At 46.6% G+C, this 24,403-nt stretch overlaps 1 protein-coding gene across 1 annotated transcript; it reads left to right on the top strand.

The window, feature by feature from the left end:
* The first annotated feature begins 5,796 nt into the window (after positions 1-5,796).
* On the top strand, positions 5,797-24,117 carry DIPK2B (divergent protein kinase domain 2B). The gene is made up of 5 exons (XM_009904380.2): positions 5,797-6,168; positions 11,625-11,889; positions 18,722-18,895; positions 20,614-20,902; positions 23,138-24,117. The coding sequence occupies exons 1-5, from the start codon at positions 5,945-5,947 to the stop codon at positions 23,476-23,478; spliced, it is 1,293 nt and encodes a 430-aa protein (XP_009902682.2). The 5' UTR covers positions 5,797-5,944; the 3' UTR covers positions 23,479-24,117.
* The last annotated feature ends 286 nt before the right edge of the window (positions 24,118-24,403 follow it).

Here is a 24,403-nt window from a genome sequence, read left to right as displayed (position 1 = left end):
ACTGACATTTCAGCCTCTCAAAAACTAGAACTGGCCTTATCTGTTGGCCACAGTGCCTAAGGCTTTTCTTCTAGCTGGCTTTTTCTTCCAGCTGCCTACCAGTATTCAAAGGCAGAGATTTCTAAACAACAGGTTTCCTCTTCTGCAGCAGAAGAATGGAGTCAAGGAGAATAAAAACCCCAAAATACTACAGATGCAGAACAATACCTATTTTCTTACATTACCAATAGAGTAGATTATTAACGTTTCTCATTAATTACATCCAAGCATATCAAACAATAGGAATTATTTCCTGGTGAGGCAAAAAAACCCCAAAAGTTACATTTTTATTATTGGCTTTGTATTTTCATTGATTGAAAATGTAGAAAAATCCATACACACACACACTGTCAAATTTTCTCATAGTGAACTGAAGTGTGAATATGCTCTACCAGCTCAGCTTTGCTATTTCACACAACCCACATCTCAGTGGCCCCTTTTTCTTTCTGCATTTGCAGCCTGGGCAGTGGGGTTTGTTTTGTTTACTTGGGTGTTTTGGTGGTGGTTTTTTTCTCATCCTCTCCCTTTTTTCTTTCATATTTCAGCAAGAGAAAATGGGAAAGAAACAGAGTGGGGAGCATAAGAAAAGCGTAACAGAAGTTGTCCATTACAAATCCAAGTGGGACAAAATTTTTCTGTTGCAGATCACTTGAAAACAGATGTTTCTTTCATAATCATGCAATCTGGAGGAGAATGCAGAACAAGGAAGTGATCACATCCTCCCAAACGTTACAAGTTTTGTAGCATTCACAATCACACTTTTCATTTTTTCAAATGTGTCAAGCTGCTCTAGCTATTGATCCATATATCCAGCCTGAATGGGGATTGAAGTGATAAGCAACTTGATATCAAGTCTGTACTTGTTACTTGGCAAGAGTTTAATTATTATCTTGGAAGTGATTAATGGAAAATACTATTAAGAATAATCACATTCCACCACACCCTGAGCTGACTTCCACCCTGTCCCATGAAGCCGCTCTGTGAAGCAGCCAAGGTCTTTATCTGGGCTGTGCAGGCAGCAAGACCCAGGTAGGGACTGCTGAGAGCCTCAGGAAGAATGGCAGCTTCTCCTCTTCCAGCAGAAGTTTCATTTTTCCTGTATTTTGTGTCAGTGAGATGCAGCCAGCCTACAACCCACCAAGAAATACTCTGTTGCTCAGCAACCCTGTACTTGCTGAGAAGGCTCTTTTGCAATAGTAAACCTGGGTTGAAGAGGAAAATGTGATGATGTGACATCCAAAACCTGCTACTGAGGTTGCCTGAGTAGCAAGGTCCCTATGAGGAGATACAGGTCATTATCAGTGAGGAGCATGATGACAATGATGGTGTTGGATGATGGGTTGGACACAATGATCTTGAAGGTCGCTTCCAACCTGGTCTATTCTATTCTATGCTATTCTATTCTATTCTATTCTATTCTAAATGTCAGCTCAGGCATGGAAGCACCGCTCTTCTGTTCTGAAGAACTTAGTGGTGATCATCCAAAAGTAATTAATTAATTAATTTTAAAGATATCATGCTTTGCAAAACCATTTCCACTGCTTCAGTTAGACAGAGAGGATACAGGTGGCACTGGGTTTTGACTGGGGTGAGCCAGCCAGCAGCACTGATGAGATGTGGAAAGGATGGCGGCAAGGCTCTGTCAGCATGAAACCCACTCCTAGGGTGAGCCAGAGTTGCTTAAGGGGGAGATGGACAAGGAACTTGGGGTGGAATGATGCAGTCAGGAACAGCTGTATTGTATTAGTGGATTGGGTGGAGGCTGGGAAGTAGGCTAAGTAAACATGAACACTGGAGAAAATCAGCCTGTCCTCTCCTCACCATCTCCAGAGCTAGCAGCAAGGGAGGGCAGGTCCTCTTCTACCTCAATGAGCAGTTGGAGACTGCAGCCATTCCCTTCCAAAACCCACAGCCATTGAGACCTGCACCAACTGTGTGTTCAGGAAGCTCTGTGGCCTGCAGCATTGCATCCAGGAGTGGGGCTGTGCTGCCAGGTGAGTTACCACACACTCCTCGTGGCATATGGAGAAAAGAAGAAATCAGGGCACAGAGGAATTAACTCTTTTACCTCTGTTGGTGGAAACCACTCCAGAAACTTTCCTGTGCTTGGTCTGCCTTTGATAGGGCAGTACCACAGAATCACAGAACATTAGGGTTTGGAAGGGACCTTGAAAGAACATCCAGTCTAACCCCCTGCCAGAGCACGATCACCTAGAGTAGGTCACACAGGAACATATCCAGGCAAGCTTTGAATATCTCCATAGAAGGAGACTCCGCAATCTCTCTGGGCAGCCTGTTTAAATGTTCTGTCACTGTTCTGTCTGTGAAAAAGTTTTTCCTTATGTTTAGGCAGAACCTCCTATGCTTCAGCTTGCACCCACTGCCCCTTGTTCTATCACTGGACATCACTGAGAAGAGCCTGGCTCTGTCCCTCTGACACTCACCCTTCACATAGTTATAAGCATTAATGTGGTCACCTCTCAACCTCCTCTTCTCCAAGCTAAACAGCCCCAGCTCCCTCAGTCTCTCCTCATAAGGAAGATGTTTCACTCCCTTAATCAGTTTTTTTGGCTCTGCACTGGACTCTGAGGTCCTTCTTGAACTGAGGGGCCCAGAACTGGACACAATATTCCACATGTGGCCTCACCAGGGCAGAATAGAGTGAGAGAAGAACTTCTCTCAACCTACTAACCACAGCCCTTCTAATACACCCCAGGATACCTTGGCCACAGGGACACATAACTGGCTCATGGTCATCCTTCTATCCACCAGGACCACCAGGTCATTTTCCTCTGCTTTGTTCTCCAACAGGTCAGTACCTGCATTTTGGTCCATATTAGAAATTACTAGAAATTACAACTTCTAGAAAACTACCTGGGCTTTTCCATTAGGGCCGCTGTCTCCCTGTTCTCATGTGGCTAATGGTGTCACACAGAGGTATCATTACATGTTTTGTGAGGCTCCTGTCAAGTTATTAAGGCCAACCCAATAGGAGCTCCAGTAGAATCAACTGTGATCAATGCCCTGAAAATCTGACCTGCTACTCCCACCTGACACAAGCAGAAGATTTACAAGGCTACCGTGGACCTGGCTGTTCACCACCTGATCTCAATAACTACATGCCATGTCACCGGAAGGAAAGGAAAACAAACACAAGTTTGCCATTGCAAGTGAGGGTGCTTTCAGAAGTGCAGCCTCTTTCACTACGTACAGCAAGCAGTGGTTTCCTGGCTGCCTTTTTAGGTTACCTCAGAGCTATGTGTACTCAGTTTTAAGCCTTTCTTTTTTTTCCCCAGTGTCTTGAGCAGGACTGAGTGTTTCCTACACACCTCATTTGTGCACAGGGACAGCCCAGCCTGAGCAAAAATGCATGGAATGGGGGGGGGGGGGGGTTCAGGCCCTGGGGGCAAGTGCAAATGCTAGAAGCAAGCTCAAGGTGTGTATGACACACCAGCTCCCACTCTTTGAATTAAAAGTTACTTTTATAACACTTGAAGGTGATGCAGGTGTGATGCACTGTAAGAAAACACAATTACCTCTGCTGTTCCTAGGGAAAGGTAAACATTGCTTTACACGTGCCTAAACTACCCAAAGGAACAACAACACAAGCATCAAGCTGGGATTACTGGAATAGAAACTGTGCTATCCATGTAGTGGCTTTTTGTGCCAGAGCACAGGGTTTGGCATGGGAAAGGCACAGTTACCAGCCCCAGAGGCTGAAGCCCTCCCATCTCCATAGGTCACCGTGGGGCAGTACAGGCTGAGGCATCAGGAGATGGGATCCTGGGTCTCTGCTCTTAAAATTACAACAGAAAATTGAAGGCCAAAGGCAGGCAATTAAATTATTAAAGAAGCTGAAAGCTATATATTTTATGCATTACATAATGAAGATAAAGACAGATTGCTGGCATTTAATTCTGGTACCATACGTGGAATAGCTGGCCAGGGAACAATGCGAACACTGCCAGTGTTGCAGAGCTACTGGCAGGAAACAGTGGGAAGAGCTGATGTCTGCAGAGAGGAGAGGAGCCATGGGAAATGCAGGATAAACTTCTGGATGTGGGAAACAATTAATACTGCTGTTTAACTGTAGTATGGTTCTTTCCACCAACATATTTCAAAGAGTTTTGTTACTGGGTTAAAGACCAAATTTGAACACGGTGTAATGCAGAGCTCTGTGTTGAATGCACTCATTGTCGTACCAACACCGCTCAGCCCCTCTCATTTGCAGTGCTGCCAGGGTTCATTACATTCCCATTCCCTCTCTACAGGGTTTGTTATCCTTGCCTGTCTGTGCTGCACCCTGTAGACAAACCTTCAATGTCACTGTCTCCATTTTGTGCATAGGGACACACTAGGAGATGAAGCAACCTCCCACAAGGGTGTGGGGTTGAGGAGACTGCAGCTCTCCCAGGAGTCACAACTAATGAGCCTCTGTGCTTAGAAGAGTTGCCTTGTACTGTTAAGATTGCCCTCCTGAAGTAGCCCTTCTGGAAAATGAAGAGCAATCACAACCCCCAGCATGTACCCCTGTGGCTCATTCATTCATTAGTCCCATCAAGGTGGGGTTAAATGCTAGAGAGGATAATAAAGGATGGCTACAGTTCACCTTTTCTTTCCATTAAAAAAAATGTGATAGGAAATGTCTTGCTCACGTGGTGTGTGGCTGGGGAGAAGGTAAGTCTCCTAAGTCTCAGTCTGCTCCTCAATGCTCTTGTGGTGAGATGTGGCACAAGAGAGACTCCTTCACCAATTGGAACATGACAGCTAGGGATGGGAGAGGAGTAAATCCTGGTGCCACCACAGCAACACCCTACTTGCTGTGCTGTCTGAGGCCAAGGTACAGCTAAGAACACTCCTTCCAAGTCTGCTTTCCAAGTCTGCAGCAGACTGCCAGGGCCTGTGTCTATGCCCAGCCACCCTAGCCCAGGAAAGGTGTAGTCCTGCACCCAGCATCCCAGCCAGGACAGGCAGCCAGCAGTTTCCATAACTTTTCAAGTCTTTGGCCCAATGAGGGCATTTTTGGGGTGTGATCACAGTAGTTACTAAGCACATTAGAAACTTCTGGCAAAACTCCCACATCAGCCCTTGTCCCTTTCTCTAGCTTCATTCCAGTGCCAGGACCACTGGGACAAGGTATTGAGAAGCAGGCCAGTCTTGCTGAAAAGCCTCATTTTTCAAGAGTGGCTTAGAGGCCAAGCTGGTACATCAGTTGGGTGTTTTGTAAAGCTTCAGGCTATCCTGCTTTCCGTGGCATGAAACACTGCAGTGCAATCACTTCTAAGCAACTCTATTTTCCAGAAACAAAATGGTGGTGATTCCACAGGAGAGTCTTTTCAGTGCTTCTGTGAGAAGGGGAAACTGAGCCAGGGAAGCATCTGAGAAGTTAAGCAATGCACCGTCGCAACTCTCCAGGAATAAAGCAACACTGAGGCTCTGGCTTCTGGTAAAGTGTGCATTTCTGCCACACTATTATTCCTTTCAAATCAGTTTTAGCTAAGTGTCCTGCACATGCCCTTTTCTCCAGCGGCAGGATATCCTTCATTTGTCTGCACAAAGTGCAGATGAGCACCTCTTCATGTTGTTTTCCAAGTCGGCTGATGGGAGGGTCAGCAGGGGCCGAAGCAGCTGCACCAAGTAAAGGAAAGGTAACCATGGCAACCCAAGTTATCTGCATCCTCCATGTATTTCCTTCTCCCCACCCTACATCATATCTTTCCCACCCAAACCTCAAGCCAATAGAGCCAGTGACCAGCTAGCAGAATGGGGACTGTCTCAGGCTCTCCTGTACCCAGTGTGTTTTGCTGTGTTTCAGGACTCACTGTTGCAGGCTGAGGTCATCAAAAGGAGAATGAAAGCATAGAGAGGGGCAACTTGCAAAAGGCAGAGCTCTCCACTATTGTAGATGGGGCACTGGATATGTTGCCTTTGCTCCAAAGTTGCAGATTCGTTGATGCTGCTCCTGGTTTTGGCTCTGAGCTGTAACCCTTCCACAGCAGCAACACCTTCTCCGTCTGCGCCCCACGTCAAACCCAGCTACAGTTTTGGCCGGACTTTCCTGGGACTTGATAAATGCAACGCCTGCATTGGGACATCCATTTGCAAGAAATTCTTTAAAGAAGAAATAAGGTCAGAAACTCAACACAGTATTTTTTAAAGTCTCTTAGTATTTCCAAATGCTTTAATGAACAGCAATGCAGAGTAACTTAGCACCCCTTACAGTACCTAGCAATTTAATTACTGTCTATAAGCTGGTGCTTTGTCTCTTTACTTTCAAAGCCACACAAACTTGACCAGATTTCAGCCCTGAATTGTCATTCGAAAGCAAAAGTAAAAGGCTCAACTTTCTGCACAGAGAGTGGCTCTGAGACAATTCAAGGTGATGATGGGGGAAGTGAAGAGGGAAGAAAGAAATCAGCTTGTTTGGATGTACTGGAAATATTTTATTATGAGCAATGGAGTAAAGGCAAATGGGAGGTTAGCTTTGTATACTCCCAACAGACTATGTTAACTACAAACATATAAACATGCTATATAATTTTCTACCAGGTGCAACCACACAAATGTGCAGAACTCCACGTGCGTATTAACTAAGATCAACATCAATCTAAACCCGCCTGAGGCATGAGGACTTTTGCACATTATGTTACCTATATGCTCAAGAATAGACAGGACCAAATTATTAGTACACTTCTGGGAGATTTCTGTGAGAACTTGAAGGCAGAAGCAGAAATTGCATCTGCCTTGAAGTTGATGAGATGCTGTCCAAGGGGTCATCAGATTGATCCATTCAGGTACAGGCTCAAAAGCAGAGCTATCTGATGACAGCAGGGAAAATGTTGCCAATGTTTTTTGAGGGGAAATTTAAAGGCAGTGCTTGGCAGAGAAAGAGTTTATTAGGTCTGATATGATTTATAGAGCCATATGCACTTTCTTTTGTAGTTATAAAAGCCTGAGGGAGAAGAAATTATTACAGTAAAATTGTATTTTTAATGCTGTAATGTAAGTAGTATAATATTGGACAAATCACTATTTTTATCTTAAACTATCCTATAAAATGTAGCATAGTAAAACCATAATGGTTTGTCTGGTATGGACTTGAAATACTGAACATCCATCCTGCCCTTACTGCTGCTGTGGCATCGCTGTACCAGGGCATCCCTTGCCATGGCACACTGGGGGTTCCAGTCCTCAGCACTTTTCCCTCTTAGCTTTCTGTCCCTCCTTGCTTCTGCCAAGGATGTGTAGGTGTGCTGGAAAGGGCCGGGCAAACAGTGCTGGGTTTCTCCCACCACAGCCTAGGCTCTTGCCCCAGAGCACAGGATGGATTTGCAATCAGTGTGTTGAGCTGGCTTGACACAGGCTAGTATGGATCTGTAGGGGCTGGAGCTGTCTTCAGGGTACAAGCTGCTCTACATTTTATTCTCTGAAACAGAGAGGCATGCGAGCTGGCTCCTTCCATGCACCCTAATCTGCTGTGGCCCTTTGTCACTCAGTTGTGCAGGGGTTTTAAGGACCTTCTGCGGGGTACAAAGCAGCTCCCTCAGGTGCAGCTTGTTGCAGGTGCACCATTTCGGTTACTCCCATTTAGCCACTGGGGAGGTTGGGACCATGCTAAAAATAGCAGTAGCCTTCTGCAGTGAGTAACTGCCTTTGCATGCTGCACTGGTGCAAGGGAAAGAGGTGCTACGTGAGCAGAAGCAGGAGGTCCCCATGCTGGCTTTCTTCCAGAGCACAGCGAAAAAGGAATGTAGGTGTACAGAGTGTCTGAGCCGGGTCTGCAGGTACAGAGCTGCAAACGTGTGAGAGCACTATGCTCCTGCGTCAGGAAAGGTAAGAGAGGCTTCCTAAACCAAAAATACATTTTTTTGCCTCTCCTGTAAGCCCACAGCCAATTTTCCACAAGCTAGTGTAGCACACAAGTAAGTGCTAACAGACAGCTCTGCTCTGAGGGCTTTGGAAGGGCTAACTTTTAAAAATGCTCTCCTGAGCAGCCAGTCAACTTCAGGCTTTTCTTTGCAGGGGTAAAACTTGTTCTCCCACTTGATTTCTTGAGCAGGCAGGAGGACTTTTTGGCAAGTGGAAGATTAAACAGGGGAAATTTCAGCGACACTCACGCCCTTTGATTCCCTCCAGTGTATGTTCTGCTATGTTCAGAAAGGGTAGATGGCACTTGGTCCTACTCTGTGTTAGTCTTCATTAGAACATGCTTCATTAATTCTCCATCATTTCCAGGAGCTGTGACATGCATTCACACTCAACTAAGTAAGAAGATGTGGGTTTTGTTCCCAGAATGGCTGGTGACTCATCTTGTCCTCTAATGTTCTGTACTCCCCTTATCTTTGCCCAACTTTATCTATCTGTAAACAAGAATACAAAAACCTGCCTACCAACTGTCCCAAAAGCAGAGTGCAGCAGAAGTTTCCCTAGGATACTAGATTTTCAGAATGCTGTGAATCTAATCTGACTAAAGCTATCTGCAGACTTGTGCCAATGCTGGTGATGAGCTTTCCCCAAAAAGTAATGGAAAGGAAGTCTGGAAAAGCAGGAATACTTCCACTTGATTTGTTTTCATTACTTTATTTTGGTTTTTAAGACTTAACTTACTTATTAAAAAAAGAATGTAAATGTCCAAATGCAAGGAAAAATATTTTGTTTGGAACAAAATACTTCATTTCATCCAGGAAAAAGGGGAAATTAGTTTAATTTTCTTCAACATTTAGTTCTGAGTTGATAAAAAAATCTGTAATCTGTGACTCAGTTATTCACATCAATCTTACTGAAAGTCTTAATTAAGGCACATCCAGGCCCTCAGCTAAAAGGCTTCATACAAGAGTGAATTATTGTTACAGCACAACCTGATGATGAATCTTGAAAATATCTAACAATCATGCCAGGACAATGCTGTGCTGCCCAGAAGTGATGCCAAAGACAGAATTGCTGCAGCCCATGCCGAGTTCCCAGGCCCACGTGGCTTTCCCCCGGGAGGTCTGAAGAGGAAATTGCTCCATCCACACTCAGATTAATGCTCAGCCCTGGATTTCATACACCCATGAACTGCTTGCATGCAGGAGGTGGTGCTCTCTTGGCATCTGCCTGATGTGGGCTCCCCTGAACATGCATGCTGAAGCCAAATCACAAGGCACATTGGGAAAGAAAAGTGAAAAGGGAAAAGGGCAACTGGAGAAGCAAAAAGGGGGGTGGGGGAGGAAGGGGTGAAAAGAATAGTAAATAAAAAAGAAAAGGGAAAAAAGAAAGGGATAAATAAAAGGGGAAAAAAGAAAAGGGAAAAAGAACAGGGGAAAAGAGAGAAAAGGGGGGAGGAAAGGAAAAAAAAAAGATAACATTAAAAGGGAAGGAAAAAAAAGGAAAAAGGAAAAGGAAAAAAAAAAGAAAATAAAATGAGAAGAAAAGAAAAGAAAAGAAAAGAAAAGAAAAGAAAAGAAAAGAAAAGAAAAGAAAAGAAAAGAAAAGAAAAGAAAAGAAAAGAAAAGAAAAGAAAAGAAAAGGAAAGAAAAGGAAAGGAAAAAAAAAAAATCCTTAGCCATCTCTTCCCTGTCACATTGCGTTGGGAGGGGACAACAAATCATAGTGAGGCATAGCACTTGTTCCCTGCTCTTTAGTCCTCACTCAAAACCAACCAATGTGGGGAGACATGCTTTCTCTGCTTGCTCCACAGTGGAGCTCAGCTGCACAGAGTCCATAGTGGGGAATAGCAGAGGGGTTGGACTCAATCTCTGGAGGTCCCTTCCAACCTCTAACATTCTGTGATTCTATGAATAGGAGCAAAGCAGTGCCTCCAAGAGGGCTTGTGAGGAGGAGGACAGTCAGCCTCTGATTTTGGAGGGTGCTTAACATCACTGAGTCAGTTATTTGTCTGAAATCAGAGGAAATTAATCCCCCTAAATGTTTTCTGTGCTGATTTACCAACTGGGAGTTGAAAGATGAGGTTCAGCTTTCAGACATATTAATGTCTTTTCATCCAACTCCTGATAGCTGATCCTCTTGCCTCTCCTGTTTCACTTCTAAGCTACCAGCTTTAATTTACAGTGAGATTAAAGTAGGATGTTCTTTCTTATGTACTTGGGCAAGGAGTCTAGGACAGGAGGTTTGAAGAGCAGTGACCGCATAACGCTGGCCAAAGCAAAGGTCAGAGTTCAGCCACTTTCCAAGAGCAGGTTACAGACATACTTAGAAAACAGGCACTGGGCTCCTCAGTTCCTGCATGTGTGACGTGTGTGTAGGCAGGGCTGAGGGGGCTGCTGAAATAAACAAAAAAAAATCATCACAGCCTAATTACCCAGCCCATATGCTCCCCTCCTGTGCCTGTATAGGGGGAGCAGAGCAGTGCAAGATCTCCATGGCTACAAGTGGCACCACACGCCCAGGGCACTCGTTCCCCCCATCACACCCCAAATTCTGCTGCTGCCTGGGGACGTTACTCATCCTGTTAAATTACAACCAGTGACATTAGGAGGAACCTCTTGAATCCCTTACTAAGTAGGACCACCACCACCTCAAAACAAAAGGTCATTTTTGATATTCACAAACACATTAACTGTCATGAAATATTTTTTTTTCTGCAGACTTCTTTTAAACATCAAGTACTCCTATTTTGGGCCCCTTTCTCTGGGATTAAGGCAACTGAAAAACACATGGGATTATCTGTGAACTGAATCCCTGCAGCCCTCTCCTTTCCACTCATCTCTCCAGGTGGTCCAAAAGAGCCTTTTGGGTGCCTCATGGCACCATTCATGACAGGGATGGGTTAAGTGGGAATCAAAGACAGACATTTTTTCCAAAGCATGTTTCCTTGGCCAACAACTTCAGCCCACTTGCCTCACCCCAGCTTGCAGGGACACCCTTTGTGGTGGGCTGAAAAATTCACCCCAGCATAAAATTGCCAGACTGGTTCAGTGGAAGCAAATGAAGCTGTATTTACAAGCAAAACACCAATCTAAATATGAAATTCAATGAATATGTACAAAATATACAATATTTGCAGGTATTTACAATTTATAAGCAGCACAAAAACCTCCTTGGACAAAACCAGGGGGCTACTAATAGCTTCCCCCTCCCTGCTCCCTTCTCTACCCTGCTCTACACACGACAAGATAAAGAGCAGAGAGTAGTTTTTTATTAATACTTAGCCACAACAAAACAATGCAGCCAACATCAGCAAAGCCAGCACAAGCCAGAGCTAGGGTCTGCCAGAGCTAAGGAAGTGAAAAGAGAGAAAGTTAGTAATCTCCATGAGTAATCTGTCCAATGGGATTATTTAGAATTTATCATCTTTGAGGTCTTTCCCAACCTTATTGATTCTATGATTATTTTCCTTGTTACCTCCAGTGGTGATTTATTTGCTTTCTACTACTTCCTGTTCAAGATCTGTGGAAAATTTTCAAGGTGCAGCCTAAAACTACCACACCCATGCCGAACTGTTCAGCCTTTACAGTGGGGTGGCAGGAGGCCCGTGGGGCCAGTGCACAACGGAGCGACTGCGGTGGCGGTGGTGCTGGCAGTGTGCGGGTGTCTGTGTGGCTTGTTAACCCGCTCTCTGTGGGGCTCTTGTTTTGGTTTGGCAGGTTTGACACCTGGCTTTCTTCTCGTTTAAAGCTGCCCCCCAGCTACCTGCTTAGCTACTCGGGCAACTACACCGACGATGCCAAGAGCTGGCGGCTGGTCGACATCACCCGGCTGACCTCCAAGTACCAGCACGATCGGGCTGACAAGCACATCTGCACCTCCCTGCTGAAGACAAAGACCTGCAGCCTGGAGCGTGCCCTGCGCCGCACGCACCGCTTCCAGAAATGGCTGCGGGCCAAGCGCCTCACTCCTGACCTGGTCCAGGTCTGTGCCCCGTGGTCCCCCAGCCCCTGCACCAGTGGTGGGGAGGAGGGGGGAATAGGGTACCCCAGGGGTGTGCCATGTGGTTTGGGAGGGAAAAAAGGGTTTGAAGGAGACATGGCTGTGACTTGCTGGCTGGGGGGCAATTTTGAGCAATGCCTCAGCATGTGGAGGGGAACAACCCTGCATGCCCCAAGATGAGCCCACCCACTGTGAGGAAGAAGCAAAATGAGGCCCCAGTGGGAGGAAAAGCACCACAACCCAGGGCCAACTTCCCCAGCACAGCCTGGCTAGGGCTGGGGCTTGTCCCTGGTGAGGAGAGCACCAGCTCCAGTTCCTTGAGCTGGTTGAGGCTGAAGTCTTGTGGAAAGCCATAGCACCTGCTGGCTTTGGGCACAGGGAAAACAGAGCCATGCACACAAACATGACAACACTTTGAGTGGAGATTTTTCTGCTGTTTTTTTTTTTCCTGGTTTTCCATCATGTCTCAGGGTAGGCCATGCCTTGAAAGCGATTTTGCCCCAGGCCAGCGACCAGGGTAGCTTGGACTCCTCTGGTTGTGGCCAGCAGGGACAGCAGCATGAGCGGCCAGAGCCAGAGCCTTGGCTCCTCATCTGCCTGCTACATACAGCAGATGATCTTAGGCACAAAGAAAGGTGTTGCCCTTTCTGCCAAAGTCCTGCAGTGTCGCAAGCAAAGCCAAGACAGTCATGCCAGGGAAATGTTGCTGCCACCAGGCAGACCGGTGGCAGTGGCATGGGAGATGGACACATAGGCAGGGACAGAGAGGTAGAACTGCAATGTCCAGAAAGAAGTCAGCATCTGAGCACTGCCTGTGCTGAAGGATGCCACCAGCAACCAGGCACAGCCACAAGGCAAGCAAATGTATTTTGCAGCTACTGGCTTGCATCTGAGAGCATTAGCTCCCTCCCCAAATGCACATGCATCCCCCTATCCCATCCAAACAACAGTAAATACCCAACAGTGGTTATGATAACCACTGGCAAGGGGCACAGGCCAGAGTGAAGGCTGAATATACCCTAAACAAGACACTGAGAGGAAAAGGATTACTCTTCTCCCCTTTTCAAGAGTTAGAAGTGGCTGTGAAAAAGGGTCTATGGAGATTTTTTCTGCCGAAGCAATTGCTTCCTCCTGCCTACACACTGCCACATCTGCTCAGATTTCCTGAGTGCTAAAGCTATGCTGCTTTAGATTTTCCTCTTCTCTTACCCCATGGAGCAGCATATCTGAGAAGGAAGGTTGGGAGATCCCGTGCTACAGCAGCAGTAGCAGCAGTGGTGGGGCTAAATGCCTGAGCTGCACCAAGGACTCCCTTCAATCACTTGATCAATCCTCACAGCAGGTCATGCTGAAGCCAGCACACTTCCAGGGAGTAAGTGCCAGACAGGAAACATTTTTTTGGAGGAAAGCTACACTATGCTTTGTCTAGTAACCCTGTGAGTGATACTAGGGAGAGGGGCCAGATTTGCATCACTTCCCATCAGAGTGTCCCTCACCTGAGTTTGTGAGTTACAAACAGAACAACTCCTTCCTGGGGTTGCAGGAAGCAGCTTTCCAGGCACCTGCTGGCCACCACTGTTCTCCAAGGCAACACTACAGGGAAGCTGTAGGAGGGCAAGTTGGGGTGCCAGGCCCTCCAGCCTTGCTGGAGTCTCCAAGGGCTTTGTGCAAAACTGTGGCGCTTCCACAGCAGTGCTATGTGAAAGAGAAGGAGTCAAGAGATTAAAACTTTTGTTTACTGAGATGGGTGAAAAAGTAACGGGAGAAATGTGGCTCTGTGGTGTCTCAGACCTGCTGCAAAGTTAAGTCAATAGCTGAGCCCAAATTATTCTCCTTAAAAGGCTCTTGATGTGCTAGAGTTTTCCCCACCCTGTCCTGTCTGAAACTAAACTCCCAGCTGAGCTGAGTAGGTTGCACACACAGCATCATGTGGAGACTTTGGCTGGGATGCCCTGGCCTTGCACTTATCTAGTTTCTCTGGGGTGTCCTGGCCTTACACATATCCAGTTTCTTTAGGGTACTTGAATTTCCTTGTGCAGCAGTAGAAAGCTGATGTGACCCATACTCCAGGGTGCCTCTGAAGTGAGCAAGCCTAGGGGGACATGTGAGGGACAGACTCCTTGGGACATTTCAGCAACCCATGCAGTTTTTAAGTTGGAGAGGCAACAGAAGGCTGCAGGGAGGCCCAGACCTTTTCACACTGGCCTCAGGATTGCTCCATTCATGCTTTCATGGTTCCTTGTTTCTGCAAATCAAGCAGAGAAACCTAAACTGTGATACAAAACCCTTCTAACAGCATATAGGCTTGAATACACAGAGAAGCATAGCAAACCACAGGCCCTAGGGTCTCTGCTCCCAAACCTCCAAATTTCAGCAGCAATTGCTATTGCTCTGCAAAATGGCTGCTTGTTTCACAGTGGTCCGAGTTGGAAAACAGCCTGCAGCAGCAGCAATGTTTTAGTCATACAGCCTGTCTGAGTTTGCATAGGAGAGCCCCAGGCCTGTTGTATATGTTTGTGTATGTATATATATATGGCCTATAACAGGTGACAAAGTGAACCCTTCCAAGCCATGGGGCCCTGCAGAGCTGGGGATCCCCTTCCTTTCTGTCCATCCCACCTGCTCTCTTCAGAGCCAAAAGCCACAGGACTCTCTCTGCCTGCACCCCAGCCTGGCACTGCACCTAGCAAACCAGCATCTTGGTAACCCAATGTGAGCCATCAGAGGGAGTTTCTTGGGGGTACCACATGTCACTGCAAAAACTTAATTGCTGCACTACTCTTCTGCCTTTTTGCCCCCCATTCCTCTCTCATTTTTTAGAGGGATTACAGCACACCACTCTTGATGCCTAGCAGGATTCCCATTCTGCTTCACAAAGCTGCAGTCACCCAGTGGTGTCTGTGCTCCCCTCCTTGCGGTTTCTCCTATGTAGCAGCACTAAGGAAAGCTAATGGGCTCAGGTAATTTTGTCTTACAGAGAAGAGAATTACAGCAAACCATAACGTGCTTGAATCAAAATGACAGGCCATGAAGTAATGTTTTCTCACTTTACACTGCCTGCCCTGCCTGACCCAACCGTCAGCCAAGGTGCCTGCCACAGGGATAATTTCACCCACCACAATGAACATCTTTATTGCAAGCAGCAAAGTCTTCAGTGTTAAAATCAGGTCCACCTCAGAGATGACCAGGATTTAGCCAGGGCTCAGCCTACATGGTAGCCAGCTGCTGCTTTGCCTGGGAGCTCACTACCTCAAACTGCACTCTGTGTTTTTCCTGTTGGAGGGGGAAGAATAACAGTAAAGCAAAGTTACTTTCAGCACAGACTCCCCACAGGGTGAATTTACAGCCCTGCCTACAAAGCATGGCCTATAACATGACAGAATCTCAGAATTGTCAGGGTTGGAAGGGACTTCAAGAAACAACTAGTTCCAAACCCCCTGCCGTGGGCAGGGACACCTCACACTAGATCAGGTTGCTCAAGCCGCATCCAGCCTGGCCCTAAAATCATCCAGGGATGAGGCTTCCACCACCTCCCTGAGAAGCCTGTTCCAGTGTCTCTCCACCCTCATGCTGAAGAACCTCTCCCTGATGTCTAATCTAAATCTCCCCTCCTCTAGCTTGGATTCATTCCCCCTAGTCCAATAACTACCCAACACCCTAAAAAGTCCCTCACCAGCTTTCTCGTAGACCCCTTTCAGATATTGGAAGGCCACAATAAGGTCTCCTTGGAGCCTTCTTGGCTCCAAACTGAACAACCCCCACTCTCTCAGCCTGTTTGCTGAAGGCAGACAAAAAGCAATACTGAGGTGAAAAGGCAATCATTTTCAGCCCCTCTCTCTAGGACATACTGTTTGAAACTACTGACCAGCACCTCCGTCTGCTGCCAGCAGATGTGCCTGCACCATGGTTATTTGGCCTCTAAGTGCAGTGCACATCTCCTCACTTGCATCACACAGGCAGCAGCTCGCTGCTCTGGCAACTGGTCTGTCTTAGGTAAGGGTGAGCATTGCGCAGCTTCCAGAGCCACATGTGGACCCTTTGACCTGATACCTCATCACCAGAGACGTGCTTTGGTAAACCTGTTGGCAGTGGGGGTGAGCCCCACAGCTTCAGAGGACATCCTCAGTTTCTTTCTTTTGAGGGTGAATGAAACCCTTTTATTTGAACAGCTAAGAGCTGCACATGCTTTGACACCTACATCAAAGTGTCTGTTCCTGAAGTTCACCCTAAATCTGGTTGCTTCATCAAGCTGCACCCAGGCAGTGGTGCATGGGGCAGGAGGCAGCTGTACTCCTGATCCATCCTAGCTTTTCTTGAGCTGGCTGAAAAGAAAGCAGAGAAGCTGTCCTCCAGAGGTTGTCTTTACATCAGAGTGAATTCCAAATGTGTCTACACCAGACACATACACATATGTGTACAGTTTAAAATGCATTGCATATTGTGCAGTGGGGGGAAATCACAGCAGAGTGCAAGTGGGCTTTGCAGGAACTATTCATTATCAGATATAAACCCATGGATATTTAATCAAAATAAATAAGTAGATGTCTATATCAGTCACAAACACTACATCAGGATCTCTGTCAGATCTTATTCTTCAGGGTGCTAAGACACTGCAGAGGACTTAAGATAAATCAGTACCTCCTGTTTTGCATAGGTATTCTTCAAAGTTTTCTTCTGTTGTGACTTCTTTCCCGCCATAGTGACCTTTCCATCAGTCTGCTGCAAGGGCAGCACCAGAGCAGGCGCTGAACTTTACACTGCTGAGTAGCTCTCCTGAAATCACAAGGCTCCACTGTCCAGTTTGGTGGAACAGGGCTTCATTAAATCATAGGAAGCTGTACCAATGGTTGTAATAAATATGGCAGCAACCAGCCCTGCTCCTCTGCTCCTGCACTGGAGCTGATATGCCTGAAACAGTTCCTCAGGAAATGAGCAGCTGTGATCACTGTGTGCAGTGCATGACCACATCTGTGTTCAGAGGATGAGCTTTGACCTTGGAAAAAGTCCTAATTGCAACTTCCATGCATTCTCTCCCACCCTGATTTCTGTTCCCACTGCAGACTCTAAAGGGTCTTGGATTTTGCATTGCAAACTCCTGGAGGCAGCAAGGCTTTCTAACTTTGGCTGCAAATATTTGCACACAGAGTGAGCTGTGAGTCTTTCCCCACCATTTATCTTCTAACACAGCTCTGTTCTGCTAATTTTTTTCTCACTTCTTCTCCAAAGGGAAAGTGGCAGAGTCAGCCACAACATGCCTGCAAGTGCTGTAAGGCAGAGATCCATAACCATCCCTTTCACCTCCCCCTCTTCTATGGTTTTAGATAATTAGATGAAAAAATATTTCCTTGACACTGCACCCAAAGAGAAGAATATAACTAGGACTGGGGAGAGTTATTTTTAACATTTTTTTTTCTTCTGGGGAAAAAATTGAGATTTTTCAGTTGTTTTGAGACAACACTCCAGTTGTGCTTGAGTTTCTTGGGTAATTTTGACCAGCTGTTGGCACCCAGGGCTTGTCTCATGCAACTGATGGCCAAGGAGGAAGCACTTGGGACATCACTGTGGCTAGCAGGGAGGCAGAGGAAGGGATATGGGAAATCCAGTCCTTCTTTTCCATCTCTGACCCTTTCCATCTCTTTCTTAGTGTCTTCATTTCTTTGTTGTGGCTGGGTAATTAAGTGTTTTATGCCAAAAGATCAGCTTGCACAGGAGCAACCAAGAGAGACCTACCTCATCATTACCAAAAAACTTGGGGAGATCTTGAGTCAAACCTCTGCTCTCAGTGTGAAAAGTGGCAGGGAGCAAAGTGAGATCCAGCGCCATTTCCTCTGAACCACATCTCCCAGCCTTCAGATGATAAACAAAACCTGAAAGAGTCAATTTGGCTCCTGGAGTCATTTGGAAGAGAAAGGCTTAGCCAAAACCTAATTCCCTTCCCCAGAAGAGGCACAGCAAGGCAGCATTTCTGTGTCACTATGGGCACAGAAATGTATGTCTGTATGTCTGCTTTGCTTGGCTACTAAGGAAGACTGACTTAAAGAAACAAAAAAGTCAGCCTTTCTTTTTTGATTAGGAAGGTATACATTTGTATGTCACTTATCCTAGCCATAGATTGCTTGTGCAATTTTGCAAGCCAAACCTCCAAATCTAAAAGGTGAAATAGAGTGCTGGTTGACTGCATTAGCCCAACAATTCTTTATTTGTTGCTGGTATTTGGGAAAAAGAAATATGCACTGGCTATTCAAATTTGGTTTAGACAGTTAATGGGTGAGTTTATCAGAAAGGGAATATATCCTGTGCTTGTGCCTACACACAGTGCTTATTTACACTTCTAAATCATGTTTACTGATCTTAGCAAATAATATTTCCAAGAAAGCTGCTCACAGGTTAAGTAAATAGTGAAGCAATCTGAAGACATTATTTAAGGAGGGAAGTGACTCACTGCCTTTATGACAGGGAGGCCTCCAGCAAGCTGGGATGCCAGGGCTGGAAACCCAGGTAGAGGGAGGAGGCCTGCTGGCATGGAGTGGGAAATGGAGTTTGCAGCCTCTGTGGCTGTGCCATGAGGACTGGATGTCATTTTGGAAACCTGAGCTGTGAACAGACATTTTTAGATGATGTGGGGGTTTTTCCCACGAGAGTTTTACCACAGAAATCCCTTTGTGTGTCCATACCCACCAGCAACTGCGTCACAGGGGGCAGAGACACAGTGGGCACAGCACACAGGTTCCTGTAGCCCTGGCGTGGGCCAAGCACATTGTAACACCTCCAGCTGTAAAATTAACACCTCTGTTGTGTTTTTCCCTCTCACCAGGGCCTGTCTAGCCCAATGCTGCGCTGCCCATCCCAGCGTCTCCTGGACAGGATAGTGCGGCGCTATGCCGAGGTGCCAGATGCTGGCAGCATCTACATGGACCACCTCACTGACAGGGACAAACTGCGCCTCTTGTACACCTTGTCAGTCAACTCACATCCCATCTTGTTACAGGTAGGTACCAATCCACCCCAGCTTGAATCACAGAATCATAGAACTGTTAGGGTTGGAAGGGATTGAAATGTCAGCCTGCAGCCCCTTGCAAGCAAACCCTCAGCCGAGACATGCCAGCCACCAGGGAAGTCTCAGCATTGACATTTGGCAAGCTTCTTAACCTTCAGAAAGTGATTCTCTTCTGTGAAATTTGATGGCTGGTGCTGGCAGGCTCCTGAAGTAGTCATTGCATCACTCTGTGAAGTTGTGGAGGTGTGATGGGTTGAAATTTCCCCTCCATCCCCCCTCCCCCCCCACCACCCCCAACATTAAATTTGCCAGACCAGCTCAGCTGGAAGCAAATAAAAGCTGTATTTACAAGCAAGGCTACAGTCTACAATGGAATGCACAATACACATCTCTGATACTTCACAGTGTTATGCTTGAATTGTAATGTATTACTTAAAATCTCAGACTCTTTATAACAAAAGGAAAAGCATACTTCAGTGTGGGAGGTCCAAGATGCAGCGCTGAGGTTGAACATGGAGTCAGGGAGCACTGATTTCACAGGCTCCACATGCCAGTGCTGTGTTTTTCCATTTGTTTCTTGCTGGTAACTTGCTCTGTGGCAAAGTGAAGCTTTGCAGAGATGTTTGGTGGTGTCTCAAGTACAGCTGAGCTCTGAGTTTGAAGGCAGGGAGCTGGGAGGTTTTTCACCCCTCTCCTCATCCCCTGCTGGCATTCCTGGCATGTGGCTTCTATCTTTCCTTACACATCTCTGGGGGAGTATCCTCGCCTTTACCCACCATGGCCCCACCTTTAATCCTCTTTGTACTTTCCTGCAACCCTTTGAGAGGCCATGAAGAAGAGAGACAGCAGTAGCAGCATCTATTTCCTGCCCCAGGCCACTACTGCCCTCAGCAGTGCCCAGAGGTCTGCCCAGTCCTGGGGAAGGGAACTGGTACTTGTACCCTAGTTGTGTCCTGTGGGTCAGTCAGCCACCCTGGCCACAGCTCACTGAGGCACAAGGCTGTGGCTCTCAGCACTGGTGCCCAAAATGCCTTCAGAGCAGAAGGGAGAAGCGACCTTAGACATGACACTGGATGCATTCATAGGCCCCTCCTTAGCAGGGCCGAGTGGTGCTGGGGGGACAGACAGCTTGCAATGTAAAAGGCAGAAAGCTTTGTGCTGGTACAGCTCAGCAGTCTTGCGGTTTGGTTTCCACCTGGGCTAACTACCCTCCTACCACAAGCTGATGCCCAGCCCAGGTGTCTCCACTGCAGCACGCACCCAGCACATTTCCTCCCTGAGACTGCAAAGTACTTCATGAAACAGCCAGGCAGTTTAGTGACACAGATTAGTGACACCTAAAATTATCTCTTCTGTGGCTAAAATTGTCATAAATTTGAAAACTATTAATATCTTGGACTTTCTGGTAGTCTCCCTCATGGAACAGGTCTTGAAATATGAGAAGGGGAAAGGGAAAGAGGGAAGGGGAAAGGGAATAGAATAGCAGCATAGCTCCTCCAGGATAGAGCAGAGCCTTTCCCAGCTTCTGGGACAGGCTGGGTTGAGGAAGGGTGGTGGGCTGCTTTAGGAAAATAAAACACCACACCAGTGCTCATGCTTGAGGCCTTCCAGGGCACTTGCAAGGCCTTCAAGAGGGAGTTTGGGTCTATGTGCAGAATGCAGTGGGCAGAGGGCAGAGACAACTCCCCCATTCCAACTCTCCTTGGCAGATCTTCCCTGACGTGGAGGGATGGCCCTTCCCTCGGTACCTGGGCTCCTGTGGGCGGCTGCTGGTCAGTGCCAGCACGCGGCCCCTGCGTGACTTCTATGACGCGGCCCCCGAGGTAGCCGCCGACCTGGCCCTCCAGCTTCTCGCTGTCCTCCGCTCCATGGGCACCAACGACCTCAACTATTTCTTCTACTTCACCCACGTGGATGCTGGCACCTTCGGCGTGTTCAGCAATGGGCATCTGTTCATCCGGGATGCCAGCACGCTGGGGATCATCGACAAGGAGGAAGGTACTCAGCAGGCTCCGTGGCTGTGCTTCTGTCGCAGGAGGGCTTAGTGAGGCAGGAGAAACAAATCTTTCCCCTGCTACGCTTGGCTCTGATGCTGATTTTGTTCTTCATCAACCAAACATTGCTTGCTAAATAAGATAACGATGAGTCCATGGAGAGATTTACTGACAGCAAAAGCATCAGCGGCTCCTGCCATCTTGGCTCTGAGTCAGGAAGGCTGCAGGCATTCTGTTTGTGCAGTCAGTGATTTGGTGACCAGCCACAGTGAGACCCCACCTAGAGTATGGCATCCAGTTCTGGAGCCCCTATTGCAGGAAGGATCTGGACATGCTCAAACATGTCCAAAGAAGAGCAATGAGAATGATCAGAGGGCTGGAGCACCTCTCCTATGAGGACAGACTGAGAGAGTTGGGGTTGTTCAGTCTGGAGAAGAGAAGGCTCTGAGGAGACCTTATTGTGGCCTTCCAGTATCTGAAAGGGGCCTACAAAAAAGCTAGGGAGGAACTTTTTAGGGTGTCAGGTAATGGTAGGACTAGGGGGAATGGAAAAAAAGTAGAAATGGGTAGATTCATATTGGATGTTAGGAAGAAGTTGTTCCCCATGAGGGTGCTGAGACACTGGAACAGGTTGCCCAGGGAGGTGGTGGAAGCCTCATCCCTGGAGGTTTTTAAGGCCAGGCTGGATGTGGCTCTGAGCAATCTGATCTAGTGTGAAGTGTCCCTGTACATGGCAGGGGGTCGGAACTGGGTGATCCTTGAGGTCCTTTCCAACCCTAACAATTCTATGATTCTGTGGGTGCTTTTACATCCTGCCTGCCTCTCTCTGTAGCTGGCAACAGCATTCGGCATGCATGGTGCTGGACAGCCTCCTTTGAAAAGTTCCTCAATCACCTCTTTTTAAATGTTAGCCACACAAATGTTGATATTTGCAAGTAGTGATTTCGTAACTTCACTTGCAAGTAGTCATTTCATATCTTCATTTATGTATTGGGAGGTATATCTAAGTGCACCTGGCTCTTTTTTGGTGCCTTTTCCACATTAATTAATACTGATTATTTTCATTATATAACAAACAATCAAAAAAATCCCTCTTTTGTCATTCTGACAGAAAGTCAAGGGTTACTTTTCACAGGTGACATTGGCCTATTCCTGGAAGCAGAGCTCATCAAACATGATTCCTCCAATAATTTTACAGTTTCATTTTGAATGTTCCAATTTTCAGAAGGTCTTCTGCTCAGCTCCTATATTTGGCTGAGCCAACAGCAAATATTCAGAAGCAGCTGTCAGACAATTTTCCTCTGGGTTTCATTTTCTTGTCCCAGCAGCTATTGCTGTTAACATGACTCCAGCTAGATTAGCTGTTGTTGCAATTCAGTGATTTTGGGTATCATGGAAAAATTATAGGTTTGGCTATTTGTGGCAGTTTTTGTGGAAACTCCACATTTTAGGTTAGTACTCCAGTTCTTGGGTTTTTTCTGCATCAGTCTGACTTGACAGATTCCTCTCTAGCTCCTCTGTCAGGCAGTTCTGCAGAGCTCTGTCATTCAGAAAAATATACATATCTCAGGAGGGAGAATCACAGAATCATAGTCTGGTCCAAGCCAGAAAGTACCTCTAAAGGTCACCCAGTCTGACCTCCCCATAGTCAGCAGGGACATCCCCAACTAGGCTGCCCAGGGCCTTGCTGAGCCTCACCTTGACTATCTCTAGGGAAGGGGCCTCAACCACCTCCCTGGGCAACCCATTCCAGTGTGCCACCACCTTCATAGTGAAGAACTTCTTCCTGATATCCATTCTAAATCTGCCCTTCTCTAGTTTGAAGCCATTGCCCCTTGTCCTGTCACCACAGGCCCTTGTAAACAGCCTCCCTCCATCCTTCCTGCAGACCCCCTTCAGGTACTGGAAGGCTGCTGTCAGGTCTCCCCAGAGCCTCCTCTTCTCCAGGCTGAACAATCCCAGCTCCCTCAGCCTGTCCTCATAACAGGGGTGCTCCAACCCCCTGATCGTTTTCATGGCCCTCCTCTGGAACCTCTCTATCAGGTTCATGTCCTTTCTATATTGAGGGCTCCAGAGCATAAAACTGGCCCATGTACAGCTACAGAGTACTTTGTGGTGAAAGATAGCTGGATCCTTCAGATAGTAACATACCCCATGTGAGTGCAGAGGTACAGACATACGTGATGATCCATGGTTTTGCTACTGTGTTTCTAAGAACTGGTTTAATTGTCTCTAACAGGAAGCCAGCTGATTGATGACCAACAGGAGCACAAAGATATATTTAGCTGTCTGACTGTGGACTGTCAGTCTGCATTTGTGTCCTGTAACTCCATCAGAGAGAAGCATAGCCTCGTCATGGTGTGTCAAGAGCTTTTGCCTAAGTTGTTGAAGGGGAAATTCCAGCAACCCGTGCAGGAGAAGATAGACAGCTTCCTGCAGCACTGTGCTGACAGCCTCGATGATGACCAGGGTGTCAACGAGATGGTTGCAAAGTTAGCTGAACTCCTGAAACCTCTGCGGTCTTGCGATTCCCGTTTCGCCTACCGCTACCCTGACTGCAAATACAGTGACAAATACTGATGCTTTTGAAGGAGGAGTCCCTTGGGAAGGACTAGTGTCAGCCCCCTGCCACTGTGGGAAGCAAGAAGAAACCAGAGTAGCTGGAAAAGAGCCGCACCAAACCTGGGGCTTCCTCATCAAGGCAGAGGAAGAGGGAACAAACCACACATAGGATTTATTGCTCATCTCCCAGAGCTGCATTTGTTACGTGGGATGTTAGGCATGACGTAAGTCTTAGGGATTATTAGCATTATTGTGAGTGACAGGGAGGATTAATAAATCTCATTCATGTGTTTTGCCCTTGGAAGAGCTTTTCATGCCATTCATTAAAAAAATAAACCTTCTGAAGGCAGCAAGCTCACAATGAGCTAGACAGAGGAGCTTTATTACCAAGAAAGTCTTTCTGATCGAGATGATATATACATAATGTGGGATGGATGGGAGCAGTTAAGACTTTCCCTGTGGGGATTTTTAATGCACTAAAATTCATAGATAAACTGAACCACCAGATCAGTTCTGTACCATCACCCATCACAGATCACATTTATAAAATATTTAAATTTTATTACTTTTATGTCTCTTGAGAATGTCTCTAATCTCAAAATATAATTACTTTTAGTCTTTCCAAAGTTGATGGACAGTAATTGGAGAATAATAAAGGTTGGGGTTTTATGATCAGAATAAAACCCCCACAAGTCTGGAATGTGACTGTCCAGCTTTCCCATTTTTCTCTCTAAAGAGAACCAGAAAAATCATTTACAAGAAAAAAAAATCAAAGAGGAAAATTTCATTAAGAAGAGAAACAACACAGACAGAGGATGAGAAATTAGTTTACCCTGAACCCAATGAGACTTCTGAAGACTCAATGTTACAGCATAGGTGCTGGATTGCCTCCAAAGGGAGGTCTGAGTTCTGAGAAGCAAGAGGTACAGCCATCCTCATCCAT

The sequence above is a fragment of the Dryobates pubescens genome, chromosome 12 (assembly GCF_014839835.1).
Source record: "Dryobates pubescens isolate bDryPub1 chromosome 12, bDryPub1.pri, whole genome shotgun sequence".
NCBI lineage: Eukaryota > Metazoa > Chordata > Aves > Piciformes > Picidae > Dryobates > Dryobates pubescens.
The sequence above is the reverse complement of the archived record's forward strand: the minus strand, read 5'-3'. Positions and strand labels throughout refer to the sequence as shown.